The 15,685-nt window shown below is 47.7% G+C and overlaps 1 protein-coding gene across 2 annotated transcripts in view; it reads left to right on the forward strand.

Annotated features, from left to right (window-relative positions):
* DKK3 (dickkopf WNT signaling pathway inhibitor 3) overlaps nt 14,835-15,685 on the forward strand; it is a 59,421-nt gene continuing 58,570 nt past the window's right edge. Inside the window, exon 1 of one of the 2 annotated variants that reach the window (XM_021082083.1) lies at nt 14,835-14,924. In XM_021082083.1, the coding sequence (XP_020937742.1) occupies nt 14,906-14,924 (19 nt within the window). In that variant the 5' untranslated portion in view covers nt 14,835-14,905. Of the gene's footprint in view, nt 14,925-15,171; nt 15,344-15,685 lie in introns of those variants that run through there. The other variant, XM_005661123.3, reaches the window with a different exon arrangement.

The raw sequence follows: 15,685 nt of genomic DNA on the forward strand, positions 1-15,685 counted from the left end.
GACTAGGAACCATGAGGTTGACGGTTTGGTCCCTGGCCTTGCTCAGTGGGTTAAGGATCCGGCGTTGCCATGAGCTGTGGTGTTGTTCGCAGATGCGTCTCGGATCCTGTGTTGCTGTGGCTCTGGCCTAGGCTGGTGGCTACAGCTCCGATTAGACCCCTAGCCTGGGAAACTCCATATGCCGTGGGAGCAGCCCCAGAAAAGGCAAAAAGACAAAATGAAACGAACAAACAAAAAAACCCTCTCAGAATCTCTGGAATGAGGAGAGTGTCTTTTGTGTGCTGCCGAGATATCTGGTGGCTGGGGGACCCTAGATGTCTTCAGGATGAGAGCCGGTCACCAGAAAGAACAGAGCTTGATTAGAGAGTTGGAAATTCCAGCCCCACCCCCTGACCATCAGGGAGAGGAGAGGCTTGGATTGAGCTAATCACCAATGACCATGGATTCAATCATGCCTCCATCATGAAACCGCATCAAAATCCTTAATGGACAAAGTTGGGAGCGCTCCCGGGTTGCTGAGCACCTCCAGGTGCCCAGAGAGGGCACACCCCTTCCCACATGCCTTACCCTATGCATCTCTTCCTTGTGGTGGTTCCAGCGCTGTGCCCTTTAGTAAACCACTAACAGCAAGTAAAGCTCTTTCCCATCATCTGTGAGCTCTTCCAGCAAATTATCAAACTTCAGGGCGGGGGTCATGGGTACCCCCAGTTTATAGCTGGTTGGTCAGCAGCACAGGTGATGACCTGGGACTTGTGACTGGCCTCAGAAGTGGGGATGGTCTCGTGGGACTGAGCCCTTATCGGGAGCGAGTGTACTAATCTTGAGCGAATAGCATCCTGATTGAACTGGAGCAGTAGTTCAATGCTGGGTCCTGGGTGTTGCAGAACTGGTGGTTGGTGAGGGAAACCCGCCCCCCACTCCCCACCACTCACTGTGGGAACCCTACCCCCGCCACTCACTGTCAGAGGTGTTAGGAGTAGGAACCACTCCCACTGTTCATTCATCATTCACATTATCCCAAGTGCTGGTCCCTTTATCTGCATAATCTCATTCACGTACCTGACAACCCGGGGGAAGTAGGAACAGTTATTGTGCCCCCATTACAGATGTGACACTTGAGGCTGAGAGTGACACACTCTGACAGCTGATGCCTGTCACAGCTGGGATTTCAACCCTGGTCTGACCCTGAAATCAGGACTGCGTTTAAAAGCAATTCATTTACCCGGTTTTCATTTTTGGCATAGGAAATGCACATGCAATTTGCAGATTTTGTCAGGTACCAAAAGGTACATAGAGGATATTCCATACTGAGAGATGCAGTTAACAAACACACACTGTTTTTGCACTTTCATTTTTTTTTTTTTTTGCCTTAGCAGTGTATCTTGAGGATTATGTTATTCCCAGTACCTTTCCCCCCTAATACTTATTGAGGTGAAATTCCCAAGACATAAATCAACCATTTTAAAGTGAACAATTCTGTGGCATTTTGTACAGTCACAGTGTTACACAATCACACCCTCTCTCTGGTTCCAAAGCATTTCCATTACTCCAAAGTAAAACCTTACCCATCACGCAGTCTCTCCCCATTCACTGCCCCTTCTTCTAGCCCAGGTGACCAATGATCTGCCTTCTGTCTTGATAGATTTATCTATTCTGGGTACATCACATAAGCAGAATCATACAATATGTGATCTTTGGTGATTGGCTGCCTTTACTTAGCATCACGTTATTGTTGTTGTTGTTTTAATGATTTTTATTTTTTTCATTATAGCTTGGTTTAGCCATGTTGGAGCATTCATTACTTTTTCAGGCTGCTAACATTCTATTGTATGAATATACCACAATTTGCTTATCCATTCATCCTTTGATGACTTTGGGCTGCTCCTGCCTTCCTCCTATGAAAACACATGTGTATGGACTTGTGGAAGAACCTGTTTTCAATTCTAGGATGGGAATTGCTGGGTCATATGATAATTCTAGAGTTAACTTTTTGAGAAATTGCCAAGCAGCTTGCCACAGTGACAATCATTTTACATTCCTACCCGAAATATGTGAGGGTTCCATCCTCTCAATATCCTCACCAATACTTGTTATTTTCCATATATACTTTTTTTTGGTCTTGTCTTTTTAGGGCCGCACCTGTGGCTTATGGAGGTTCCCAGGCTAGGGGTCCAATGGGAGCCACAGCCACAGCAACGCAGGATCTGAGACCTGTCTGTGACCTACATCACAGCTCATGGCAATGCTGGATCCTCAACCCACTGAGCGAGGCCAGGGATCGAACCCCTAACCTCATGGTTCCTAGTTGGATTCGCTGAGCACTGTGCCATGATAGGAACTCCATGAAGTTGTCTTGATTTGCATTTCTCCAGTGACTAATGGTACAAGCTGTGAGGTGTAAGCTCTTGAATGTCCTTTTCATGTGTTAGTTGGCTGCTTGTTTATCTTTGGAGAAATGTCTATTTAGGTCCTTTGCGCATTAAAAAATGGGATTTTCTTTCTCCTGTTGAGCATAGAATTCTTTACCAATTCCAGATGTTAGACCCTTATCAGAGACCATTCCTCACTTTCTTTATATCTGCTCAAATGTCACCTTATCAGAGGTCTCTCCACAGCACATCTAAAATAGCAAGTCTCCCCATTCTTCTCGGTCTTTGACTTTATTTTCTTCATAGCATTTATCACCTCCTAACATGTAAAATATTCTCCGTATGTGTGTGTATGTGTGTGTGTGGTGTGTAGGTTTGAAAGTCCCTCTGTATCCTCTGGAATGTAAAGCCGATGCTTTGCTGTTTTATTCATTTCTATTCCCAGCGTCTAGACCAAAGCCTCACACCTAAAGTAGTGTAGTTTTACCAAACACGATTCTTAAAATATAATGTTTTCAAGAGTTCCCATCATGCCTCAGTGGTAATGGACCTGACTGGTATCCATGAGGACGTGGGTTGCATCCCTGGCCTCACTCAGTGGGTTAAGGATCTGGTGTTGCTGTGAGCTGTGGTGTAGGTTGCAGATGTGGCTCAGATCCCACATCGCTGTGGCTGTGGCGTAGGCTGGCGGCTACAGCTCTGATTTGACCCCTAGCCTGAGGACTTCCATATGCCGTGGGTGCGGCCCTAAAAAGACAAATAATAAAAAAAATCATAATGTTCCCGCTCATCTAATACCTAAGTTTTAAGAGAATTGTTCAGCCCTGTCTGGTCCCTTACACCCTCAGCTGCCTACTCTAGAATTATATAGCCATCAGCTCATAAAAGCAAGATGCTCTCCGGCCCCCCTGCACCCTTTACAGACTTGAGCCTGCACTGCTTGCCCCAACCTTGGCAGTTACCACATCCAAACCTGTTTCTAATCAGCTCACTTTTTATTGTCTCCCTATTTCTGACCTCACCCTACTTTAGATGTGATACTCAGCACTGTTCTTTTCGGCTCTGCTCTTTAACTGTTAGTCATGCTCCAGAAACATCTTTCATTTGGTTTCTGGGACCCTCTTCAGTGGTGTTTTTTCTTGAGCAGTTCTTTTACCAATTCCTCCTCTCTTGGGTCTTAATTTGAACCCAATGGAGAATGTTTGGTGGTAGCTGCTGGCAGAAAGCTGAATGCAAAACTTAGAAAGCACTTCAGGGAGTTCCCGTTGTGGCTCAGTGGTTAACGAATCCGACTAGGAATCATGAGGTTGAGGGTTCAATCCATGGCCTTGCTTAGTGGGTTAAGGATCTGGCGTTGCCATGAGCTGTGGTGTAGGTTGCAGATGCGGCTCAGATCCTGAGTTGCTGTGGCTCTGGTGTAGGCCGGCAGCTACAGCTCTGATTCGACCCCTAGCCTGGGAACATCTATATGCCATGGGAGCGGCCCTAGAAAAGGCCAAAAGACAAAAAAAAAAAAAAAAAAGGAAAGAAAGAAAGAAAGAAGGAAAGAAAGAAAGGAAGAAAGGAAAAAGAAAGCACTTCAGGAGTTCCCTTGGTGGCTCAGTGGTAACGAACCCAACTAGTATCTGTGAGAACACACGTTTGATCCCTGAACCCAACTAGTATCTGTGAGGACACACGCTTGATCCCCGGGCTTGCTCAGTGGTTTAAGGATCCTGCGTTGCTGGGAGCTGTGGTGTAGGCCGCAGACACAGCTCAGATCTGGCGTTGTTGTGCCTGGAGTGTAGGCGGGCAGATACAGCTCCGATTCAGCCCCTAGCCTGGGAACTTCCATATGCTGCAGGTGCGGCTCTAAAAAAGACAATAAATAAATAAATACATTTTTTTAAAAAAGAAATCACTCCAATTTTCCTTTTACTATTATCTACAGCACAATCTCTTTTTCTTGGGCTGGCTGCTACTAGCAATGCTACCACCATCTTCTGATCTCCAGTGAAGCTTCATATCTCCCCAACGGTAATGAATAGAGGTTAAACATTTTGGTCCCTGGACGGACATTATTAGGAATACCTAGGAGATTATTACAACTGCAAAGTCTAGGGCCCCATCCAGGAGTCTGTGTTTAAGACCCACTCTTGTTGCTCCCAGGCAATTCTGATGTTTACTAAATTTTGAGAACACCAGCCCAAAAGATGATGGGTCCTGGCCTGTGCTGCCTGGCCATCAGGGTGAATTTCCAAAACAGCACAATCAAACTGGCAAGGGGCTATTGTCTTGCAGAGATATTGAGCAAATAGACCCATTCCAAGTGTCTGTTTCAGGTCAAGCAGGAGCAGGCAATAAGTGACGGAGGAACAAAAACAAGAAGACATGGAGTAAACATTCGTTTCAGGGGAAACGAATCTGACTAGCATCCTTTTGGACACAGGTTCGATCCCTGGCCTCACTCAGTGGGTTAACGATCCAACATTGCCATGAGCTATGGTGTAGGTTGCAGACCTGGCTCGAATCTGGTGTTTCTGTGGCTGTGGCGTAGTCTGGCAGCTGTAGCTCTGATTCGACCCCTAGCCATATGACTTGGGTACGACCCTAAAAAGCAAAAAAAAAAAAAAAAAAGAGAGAGAAGACACAATTTTAGCATTTTTCTATCCAAACTGTTCTAAACGTAGGAAGTCTTTTCTTTCTTGAGACTGCACAAATTCCTTCCTCTGAATCTTGCTCATGTGTCATCAGGGGGCTGGATGGAAATCATACGGCAGGAAGGGATGTGCAGACCATGAGTGAGAAAAGAAAACAAGTTTAAAATGTGAAAGCCTCAGCTACAGGACCTAAGCATGGATGGGAGCGTGTTCTGGGTACAGAGCATGTCTATTATGTGAACTTCTTCTGACCCAGCCATGCTGGCAGCACTGTGCGCTGAGGCAGACAAAAGGTTTTCCTGCATAAGCAGAGAAAAGCTGTCTGCACAAGACCCTCCAGAACCCTTCGTGGTCTGAGCAAAATCGCCGTGGACACTCCCCTCACCCAGGCTTCCCTGGAGCCCCAGCGGAGCACACAAAGGGAGCTCTGTTCCCTGCTCGCTTTGCAAGAGCTTTGTTAGCCAGACCTGGCAACACTACAGAAGTGATCATATCATAATGGCTAACACTCAGTGATGCTTGCTCAGTGCAGGCACTTTGCGGAGTGTCTTAAGGAGCTATTTCTTTTAAGACTCACAACAGTCCCATGAGGTCGATACTGTGCTTGCCCTCCTTTTATAGATGAGGAAAGTGGGGCTCAGAGAGGTATCTCAGTCACCTGGATGGAGAGTAGCACAGAGCTGGGATCATTCCCAGCCCCAGTCCTTTAATGACGACACAGCGATGCCTCTAACAAAGGAGAAAGTCATTTAAAAATGAACAAACTTGGAGTTCCCTTCGTGGGTCAGTGGAAATGAATCTGACTAGTATCCATGAGAACCCAGGTTCGATCCCTGGCCTCACTCAGTGAGTTAAGGATCTGGCATGGCCATGAGCTGTGGTGTAGGTTGCAGATGCAGCTTGGATGTGGAGTTGCTGTGACTGTGGCATGGGCTGGCAGCTACAGCTCCAATTGGACCCCTAGCCTGGGAACCTCAATATGCTGCAGGTGCGGCCCCAAAAGGACAGAAAAAAAAAAAAAAAACCATGAACAAACTTGGGTTTAGAGAGAGACCAAGGAGCTTATCTGAGATTATAAATATACAAGGTGGAGTTCCCGTCGTGGCGCAGTGGTTAACGAATCCGACTAGGAACCATAAGGTTGCGGGTTCGGTCCCTGCCCTTGCTCAGTGGGTTAACGATCCAGCGTTGCCATGAGCTGTGGTGTAGGTTGCAGATGCGGCTCGGATCCCGCGTTGCTGTGGCTCTGGTGTAGGCCGGTGGCTACAGCTCCGATTGAACCCCTAGCCTGGGAACCTCCATATGCCGCAGGAGCGGCCCAAGAAATAGCAACAACAACAACAAAAAGACAAAAGACCAAAAATAAAATAAAATAAATAAATAAATAAATAAATAAATACACAAGGTAGCAAAACCATGACTAGAACACAGTTCTTTCCCCTACACCACGATGCCCCCGCCGCAGGCTTCTTTGTCGATATTCCTGAACAAGAGCAGAGTATTTCCTGAGAGTTGCCCCCTCCCCTGCAAGCTTCCAGAGCACAGAACGGCCAAAGCCCATATCCAGGAGGTCCACGCACCTGCTTGCATCCCTGGCTCGGACCTTGGGCAAGTTACCTTATCTCTTTTCCCCTTCATTTTCTTTTATAGGTATAATTTGCCTACATTAAATTCCGAGTTTTTGGAGTACCGTTCTACGAGTTTTGACAAATGTAGACCAACATTTTATGTCTGCCACCACAATCAAAGTACAGAACCCCTAAATGTTCCTGTGCCCCTTTATAGGCAATGCCTCCTCTCATTGTAGCCTCTGGCAACAGATGACAGGGGGATGTAGTCCCTATAGTTTTCATTTTTTCTAGAACATCATATAAGTGGAATCAGTATATAGCCTTTTTTTTTCATTTTTAAAGGTTTTATTGAAGTATAGTTGATTTACAATGTTGTGGTAATTTCTATGGTACAACAAAATGATTCAATTATACATGTACATACATTCATTCTCTTTCAGATTCTTTCCCACACAGATTATCACAGAATATTGGGTAGAGTTCTCTGTGCTATACAGCAGGTCCCCTGTTGGCCAATCATTCCATGTACCTTTGTGTGCATGTGCCAATCCCAAACCCCCCATCCATCCCTCCCACCCTCCTACCTGTCCCCTCTGGTAACCATAAGTTCTTCAGAGTCTCCGAGTCTAGTATATAGCCTTTGAGTCTGGTTTTTTTTTCCACTTAGCATAATGCATTTGAGATGTGTTTGTGTTGGTCATGTAAGTGGTTCATTCCTTTTTACCACTGACCAGCAGAGATCTTAACATAGCAAAACCCAGCCATCCCCCTGGAAACATCTTGGCAGGCTGTTGAGATCTTCACCTATTAAGTTATGACCCCTTATTTTCAAGGTGGAGCAACTATCTTGGAGACTGTGGTAGTGCAGGTGACTGGAAACCAGGACTGAGTCACAGATGCACAAACACATCTCTTGGGGACTTCCCAGGTTATCTTAGTGACAGCAGGTATAGGCTAAGAGCCCTGTAGCTTAGGCACTAACGTGATCATAAGCTAGAGAATCCTGGAATATTCAGGTCTTGGCAGTAAGGGTTAGACCAGCACCCACACTCAAGGCTACCCAGCTCCACATCCAGCCTTCCTTCTGCGCTCCATTGGCTTCTAACCACATCCGGGGCAAGCGAGTACTGCTGGCTATTGCACATGTCAGGGGAGCGGCTGATGGCAGGAGAGGAAAGCTTTTGGGTAAGGCTTCATGATAAATGAGCCTGTGGCAAGAACCATTCCAGAATATATCCTGAAGGGCCACCTCTCATACTCCTGAATCAGCATCTCCAAAGGACAAGCTGATATCTGTGTTCAGCAAGCTTCCCAGGTCATTCCGATAGTGTTGAAAACTGCTCCAGGGAAGAAAAAAACACACCATTCTGACCTCAAGACATGGAGAGAACTGGGCAGAAACACATTTCTAGATGGTCTTCTTCTACGGTTGCCTAAGAACATCAGTTCTTTTTTTTTTTTTTTTTTTTTTTTTTTTGTCTTTTGTTGTTGTTGTTGCTATTTCCTGGGCCGCTTCCGCGGCATATGGAGGTTCCCAGGCTAGGGGTCCAATCGGAGCTGTAGCCACTGGCCTACGCCAGAGGCACAGCAACGCGGGATCCAAGCCGCGTCTGCAACCTACACCACAGCGCACGGCAACGCCGGATCATTAACCCACTGAGCAAGGGCAGGGATCGAACCCGCAACCTCATGGTTCCTAGTCGGATTCGTTAACCACTGCGCCACGACGGGAACTCCAGAACATCAGTTCTTGCCTCTTCCTTTTTGGCACTGGCTCCACCACACTTCTCTTGTTCCTTCAACAGCCTCCACTTCAGATACACTTGGAAGAATGTACAGAGCACAGGAATCCACCTGCTAAACAAGCAAAACAAGACAGCCAGGATTGGGGCTCATTCCTCCGGTGCTGTGTTCAAAGTGGGAGGGTCAGGAGTAGGGTCCTCTGGGTCCCCTTTTATCCCCCACCCATGGAAATTTGGCAAATTAAATGTAAGTATTGGATAGTCAGTGGTTCTTACTCATGGAAACCCTGAGTCCACGTGAACACTCTTTCCAAAGCCAGATGGAGTTTCCATTCAGAAAAATCTTGGCATCAATTTCCTCAGAACAATCACAACATACAGGCAGGAGCTGGGAGGGCTCAATGGGATTGGTGGCTGGCACTGCAGGTCCGAGGGGGTCAGCAAAAGGGGGGAAGCTTCTGGTTGACATTTCCCTGTCCTCTTGGACCTGGTGGGCTTCTATTTCTAATTCATGCGTCTCGAGAGGAGTAATGACTTTCCCAAATGCAATCCTTCCTTGATGAGGACCTCCTTGTTGATCTACAGGCAGTCCCACCCCAGATATTTAAGGCAGCTTGGTAGCCAGCAACAGAAAGTCATGAAACCTAGCTGGAAAAAAAGAAAAGAGAAGTATGGGAGAAGAATCCCCAAACATCTTACAAAGTCTAAGGGCGGATGCGGCAGCTGGGTCTCAAAACTCAGGTAAGACTCGAACCAAGAACCAGAATGACATCATGGGAAGAGGAAGCCCCCCCGCCCCCGCCTCTTCCCATCACACCCTCTCTCAGTCTCATGGACTCTCACTTCTCGAAATGTGTCTCCCCCACCCTCTCTCTCTCTCTCTTGGACTTCCTTTCTCGATGGTAGCTTTTGTCCTTAAGCAGCTGAACAGTAGGGTCTCCAGCCTCAAAATCCAGGAAAGACTGATGGGTCCCACTTCAGGCAGGTGTCCATCCTGGTCCAATCACAGGGGCAGGAGAAGTGGGTCCTCCATGTGGATAGCGCCGAACCTGCGGCTCCCACAGAGTTAACTGGACCAGCGATGGACACTCCTCTCCTCCTATGGATGCTCTGAAAAGAATCAGCTTTTTTTGTCTTTTCCTCTGTCATGCTGTCCTGACTTTATCTGCTTACTTCTCTGTTTCTTTATACTCAGTAGGTTCCTCGTGGGTGGGATCCCAGCCGCTCCCAGGCCTGCACTCATGGAGGGTGTCCTTCCTGAGTGTGAACTCCCTGAAGATGCCAGGCTAGACAGATTGGAGACGGTGGCAGAGCCAGGCATCCCAGGGAATCTCAGGGGCCTGCATTCTAGCAGGGAAAAGAGATACTAAATAGATACTAAATAGTCCTGCAGATACATGATCTCTGAGCCAACTCTTCACGTGTGTTTCCAAATTATGTTCAGTGAAGTCAATCTAGGAAGGGAAAGAGAAAAGAGGAGTGTTTAATAAGGCCTTCCTTGGTCTAATTAGTTATTCAGAATGGTTAAAGTTTTAAAAATCGGTACCTTGATGTTCCTGTCAAGGCACAGCGGAAATGAACCTGACTAGGAACCATGAGGTTACAGGTTCGATCCCTGGCCTCACTCAGTGGGTTAAGAATCCAGCATTGCTGTGAGCGGTGGTGCAGGTAGTAGAAGTGGCTCGGATCTGGTGGTGTTGTGGCTGTGGCGTAGGCAGCAGCTACAGCTCTGATTAGACCCCTAGCCTGGGAACCTCCATGTGCCACACGTGCGACTCTAAAAAGACAAAAAGACAAAAAAAAAAAAAATAGGTACCTAAAAGTCACCTATCCAGACTGAGTCACTACAAGTTCTGGATGTCTGAGGTTTCCTTGTTTGCAAACTGTTCCCTGTCCTGGTGTTGGCTGGGGAGGGGTTGACATTATCTGTCACTCCCAGGGTTATTACCCCCAGCTGGAGAACTTCCACATGCTACAGGTGTGGCCCTTAAAAGAAAGAGAGAGAGGGAGGAAGAGAGAAAGAAGGAAAGCGAGAAAGAGAAAAGAAAAGAAAATGTTACAAATGCAACTGAAGGTAATCCCTATCTCTTCCCCCGCCTTCTACCTCAGAGGCAGCCTGCCCATTTCTGTGTTTTTTACTGTATTTTGTAGCATCCGTAAACAACAGATAGTTGTTTTGTGTCTTTAAAATCAGCACAAATACCATTCTGTGCATCTCATCTTGCAAATTGCCACATTATGTCTTTTGAAAGTTATCCACGTTGTTGCCTAGAAATACTGCTCCATTCCTTTAACTCCTGTAGAGTATTCTATTGTTTGCAGGAGCCTATTTATGGCTTCTTCTGCTGCAGACACTAAAAAGTGTTTTCAAGCACATGGCCATGACCTTCTGCGGGGTCGTCAGCTAGCCCTGAAATTGCTGTGTGGGTGCGAACTTTGTAGGTAATTTCCAGCAGGCGACAACCTCTCTGCTGCCACTTCCTCAACCATGAAATGAGACCCCTCAGGAAAAAAGGTGAAGATGTTTAAGTTTAAATGACAATTCCAGTAACTGGGTCCAATACCCTAAAAGAAAAACAAAACAAAACAAAAAAAACAATTTTGTTGGATAGACAGCTGAGACCAGTGATATAAATGGAAATTGTGGCATTTTAGAAAGTTCTTTACCCTAAAGATGATCGATCTGGACAGCTCTGGACAACTGTGCCTGCTCTATGTGTTCCAGAGCCCGTGCCCTCACAATGACCTTCCAGACTGTGACCTTTTTTAAGTCAGGCCCCAAACCCCAGGGCTACTCCCCTGCTGCCCCTAAGCTTCTTGGAGCCCAGAACACGTGTGGGTCTGATTTGAGCCCATCTCTGCAGCTCCCTCTGGTGCTTTTCTGCTTGTCTATGAATGCCTCACACTAGTGCCTCAGGGGGAGCATTTATATCTGAGGACTATAAATTTTCTTACTTTTTCTTTCTTTTTTCTTCTTTATCTCTCTCCTTTTTACTAGTTTCACTTAATACTGGTATTATTGATACATTTGTACATTTAAGAGTACAAAATTTAGACCCTGGATGAGAAAACACATAGCCCTTCACCTGTCACTTGGGGAAGCACAACTTTTTTCTTTTTTTTTAAAGTTCAGTCTGAAAGTCAAGATCTCCAGGCTAGAGTTCCCACTGTGGCACACGGGATCAGCAGCATCTCTGGAGGGCTGTGACACAGGTTCCATCCCTCCCCTGGTGCAGTGGGTTAAGTGGTGTGGTCTGTGCGTAGGTTGGAAAAAGTATTTTCCAGACTCAGTGCAGGGTGAAGAAAAGACAAGTTTACTGAGGCAAGAATGCTGTTAATCCAGCAGGCTGACTTCCTGCTAATCAGGGAGAGTTGACCCTGGGCACATGGTCTTGCCTGTTTTTACAGCCCAGGGACAAAGGAGAGAGAGGAGAGGTCTTACCATACACCTGCTGACCCTCTGATTGGTTGGGGAAAGATGGGGTATTCTGCTACACTTGCTGATTGATTGGGGTTGTATATTGCCTCTATAGGGGCAGGGTGAGGAGTGGGCTACATGCCTTTCCTAGTAGGTGGCAGGAAGGAGTAGACTAGGTGCTGGGGGTGGGGGACTCAGGAAGTTTGTAACAATTACAATGAGACAGGGGGGGATGATAAAGGTCTGATCATTCTTATCTCAACCAAAAGCCTTTTGAGTTTTACCTCCTTGGAGAGGTCTTGAAGTCCCCCATCAAGGACCCTGCATTGCCACAGCTGTGTTGTAGGTTACAACTGTGGCTCGGATCTGATCCCTGGCCTAGGAACATCATATGCCATGGGGAGGCCAAAAAAGAGAAAAAAAAAGATTTTCAGACTTCAGAACAGCAGATACAAGGTAGAAGACAAGTCTTATTTGGGGGAGATTCCAGTCTTTAAGCCAACAATGTGGAGGAATAGAAGACATGGTTTGCTCTGTAAATCTATACCATTGTGACTCTTGCCTTGGCCCCCAAATACGCCCCCTGGCTGTGACCTCTGTTCTGCTTTAGTTTCTTCCTAGAGTGTGTGCCTGAAGTGGCAAGGTGGGATATTTGGGGATTTGCCTCCATGCTCTTTGCATGGGATTGGCCAACCCCAGAAAGCTAGGGAATAGCTGAGTCAGGCCTGCCAAATATCAAAGGGACAGCACAGAAAATGCTGGGGGTGAGGGGGCTTTCTCTGGACTTTTGGGAAGGTCTGACCCAGAGACCCAGAAATTGAAGAGAACCTGGCTAGAAGCCACAGAGTGGTGATAAACTGTGAATCAGAGAGTTCTGCAAAGAAAGAAAATTATGAGAGGGAAAGCTAAGAGCACTGGCTTTAGAGTCAGTCGCACCCAGAGTCGAGTTCCAGACCAACCCACTTGCTGTCTGGCTCTGGGCAGAAGGCCTAACACCTCTGAGTTTCCAGGCAACTCACTATAGATTGGAGTGTGCCCCGTGCCTGATGCCAAGAAGGCCCCCAATATGCTTTCTTCCCACTTTCCCCTCTGCTGTATCCTGATGAACATGATAAAGAGGCCCCTGGAGGGGAGGCCCATTTTCTCCTCTAGCTTCTTAGCATCTCCAGCTGGACCTAAGAATTAAACTGACCTAAGATAATAATAGGGGGAAAGCATCCATGTGTTATTAAACTCTCAAGTGTACATGGGGGCCTTCACAGGCAAAATGAAGACCTGGGAATGACCCTGATCTGGAAGCATATATATCTCTTAGACAGAGAAATGATAGGTTTATGAAGAAATGATGAGGCAAAGCGGGTTGGGCTAGGGACAGCGAACTGTGGGGAAGTGACTGGGAGCTCTATGGGGGGAAACTCATGGAAGATGAGGGTTGTTTTTAGTAAGTGTGTTTGTTCAGGTCCCTTTTGGCATTGACTCACTCTCTGATGATAAGAATGTTCTCTTTCTGGTACAGGGAAAGCATCTCTCTGGTGGGAAATTTTATGGTCTGCTTTTAGGTGGAAAATGTCACGTCTGAAAGCTCTTCCTGCATCTGCTGTTTCTCAAGTAGCTTCAGTGCAAAATAATGAATATGCCAAAGTGGCATATTTGGGGTGGCATGTCCCATACTCCCTCCCCAAACACATAGTTTCTAAGTGGTCACCAGCAGAAATTGCTCATCTCATGCTCCCAAGTCATCTCATCCTTCCGGGCCAGGTTTACAGTAGAGGAGCTTGACAGTGAGCTTGTAGCATCTGGAGCCAGATTCCTGGGTTCCATTCCCAATTCAACCACTTATGAGTTCTGTGGCCTTAGGAAAGTTTCCTTATTTGTAAGAAAGGAATAAAAGTAATACTACCTTACTCAGAGACTGAGAATTACATGAGTTAATACTTGCTCCTGGCACATAATGCACACCCAGTAATGTTACTGCCATACTGGTAGATCAATAGCAATTGATATAATGATCAGCCCATCAATTTCTTGGGGTCCAACTGTATATTATAATTGAGGCTCTGGTGACACAAAATGGGCAAGTCAGTCCCCGCCCTCCTAGAGGAGCTCCTGGTCTCTGGGGGGAAAATGGGCCAGTGACCAGACAGACCATGGCAAATTAGGGGAAGCAAATTAGGGGAGCACCATGGGCTGCTAATTAGGGGAAGCACATGATGCTGGGAGAACCCAGAGGGAAAATGGGATGGAGTAGGGACAGATAATGAGAGACTGAGTCTTGAAAGATGGGGTGGAGTTAGCCAGACCAAGGGGAGGAAGAAGGGCTGTCCAGACAGGAAGAGTAACAGGAAAAAAAAAAAATAGGAGGGGATTGACCAACAAAACACAGGTTTATTAAAAAATCAGGTGAGTGCTCCCTGTTCTAGGCACTAGGGAGAGGACCAGTAGATAGACAAATTCTGCTCTCTTTACAATAGCTAAATGTAGATACCCCAATTATCACATGCCCCACACTTTCCTGCATGTGTGTTACTTCAAAAGGTACCCTTACTACTTGTCAACTAAATTAAAGACCGACAACAGGAGAGCTGGGAGTTTTAGTTTTCCTTGGGAACCTCTTGAGGACTAGAGCCCTAAGTAGGGGAAGAGGCAAGACTTTGGGTTCACAAAATTTTCTCTTAAAAATGTCTGCCCACCCCAAGGCCTGTTCTGCCAGTTTTCCGAGGGCACAGAGTGCCTCATTCCTGATCTCTGCCCTCAACTCCTTTTAGGGTGTGTTGAAGGTCAGCGGAGTGCTGAGGCTAGCGACTTCACCCTTGGAGAACCAGATGGCAAGTGATGTTTGTTAGTTATCATACCATAACCTCCATTCTACATTTGGGCCAACTGAAGAGCAGATGAATCTGATAACTTGGCCAGATTGGTAAAGTCCTGAGGAGCAGAGCTAGGATTGACACCGGGCGGTCCGATTGCGGCTGTATACTCTTTATCATTCCGCTATGACACCCTTAAGAAGCTTGCTGGCATTCTCCTAGAACTATTGAGGGAGCTACAAGTGGATTTTCTTGGCTGGAGTACGTGTCAGCGACGGCAAACAGATTAAGACCCGCCTGTGATGGGCCTAGAATGCCAGGCTAAGGGGCTTCGATTGTATCTGCCTGCTGGGTAAAGGATGGCTTGGAAAGGACAAGGTAGGAAACAAAACACCCCCCTCACCCCACCCCCTGCCTCCCTTAAGCTGTGGCAAGAATCTGGCCAGAGATGACAATGGACTGGGATGCTGCAGGGCAGTGGGATGCAAGGAAAGGGACAGCTTCCAGGAGAGCCAAGCCCCGCAGCAAACGAGGCCAGCCTGGGGTGGGAGATCGCCTGGGGACCCGGCGGCCAATGGCGGCGGGCTGGGCCACCGCCCCTCCCATGGGGCGGGGGCTGGCTGGCGGGCGGGCGGGGCGAGCGCTGCGGGCTCGCCCGGGTACCAGCCCTGCCGCATCCCCGCCGCTCTCCCAGCACTCGGGCCCAGCCCACCGCGCCGCTCCTGCTCCGCAGCCCGGAGGCAGCCCCCGCCGAGGCCTGGCAGATCCAGACCCGAGCGCAGCGCGGTCCATGCTGGGTAGGTGAGGGCCGCTGGCGGGTACGGTGGGCGGCTCAGCTCGGTCCCGCTGGACTTGGTTTCAACCCCGGGGGTGGGGGCGGGGATGGTGATCTGCTCAGTGACCCACCGAGATGGGGGCTGGGTCGCAGTACCATAGCTGAGCTCTGACCTGATCGAGGAGGGGGAGGGCTCGAACCCGAGACCAAGCCGGGGTCGAGAGCGGGTTGGTGGGTGTAAGCATCGGGGAACCTAGGTTCTGTTGCTCCGGGAGGGGGTTATCACTGGGGACAGGAGCAGAGCACAGCCTGTGCCTGAGGATGGGGGTATGGGTACCCAGAAGATTCGGGCGCGGGGGCGCAG

The sequence above is a fragment of the Sus scrofa genome, chromosome 2 (assembly GCF_000003025.6).
Source record: "Sus scrofa isolate TJ Tabasco breed Duroc chromosome 2, Sscrofa11.1, whole genome shotgun sequence".
In the NCBI taxonomy this organism is placed as follows: Eukaryota; Metazoa; Chordata; class Mammalia; order Artiodactyla; family Suidae; genus Sus; species Sus scrofa.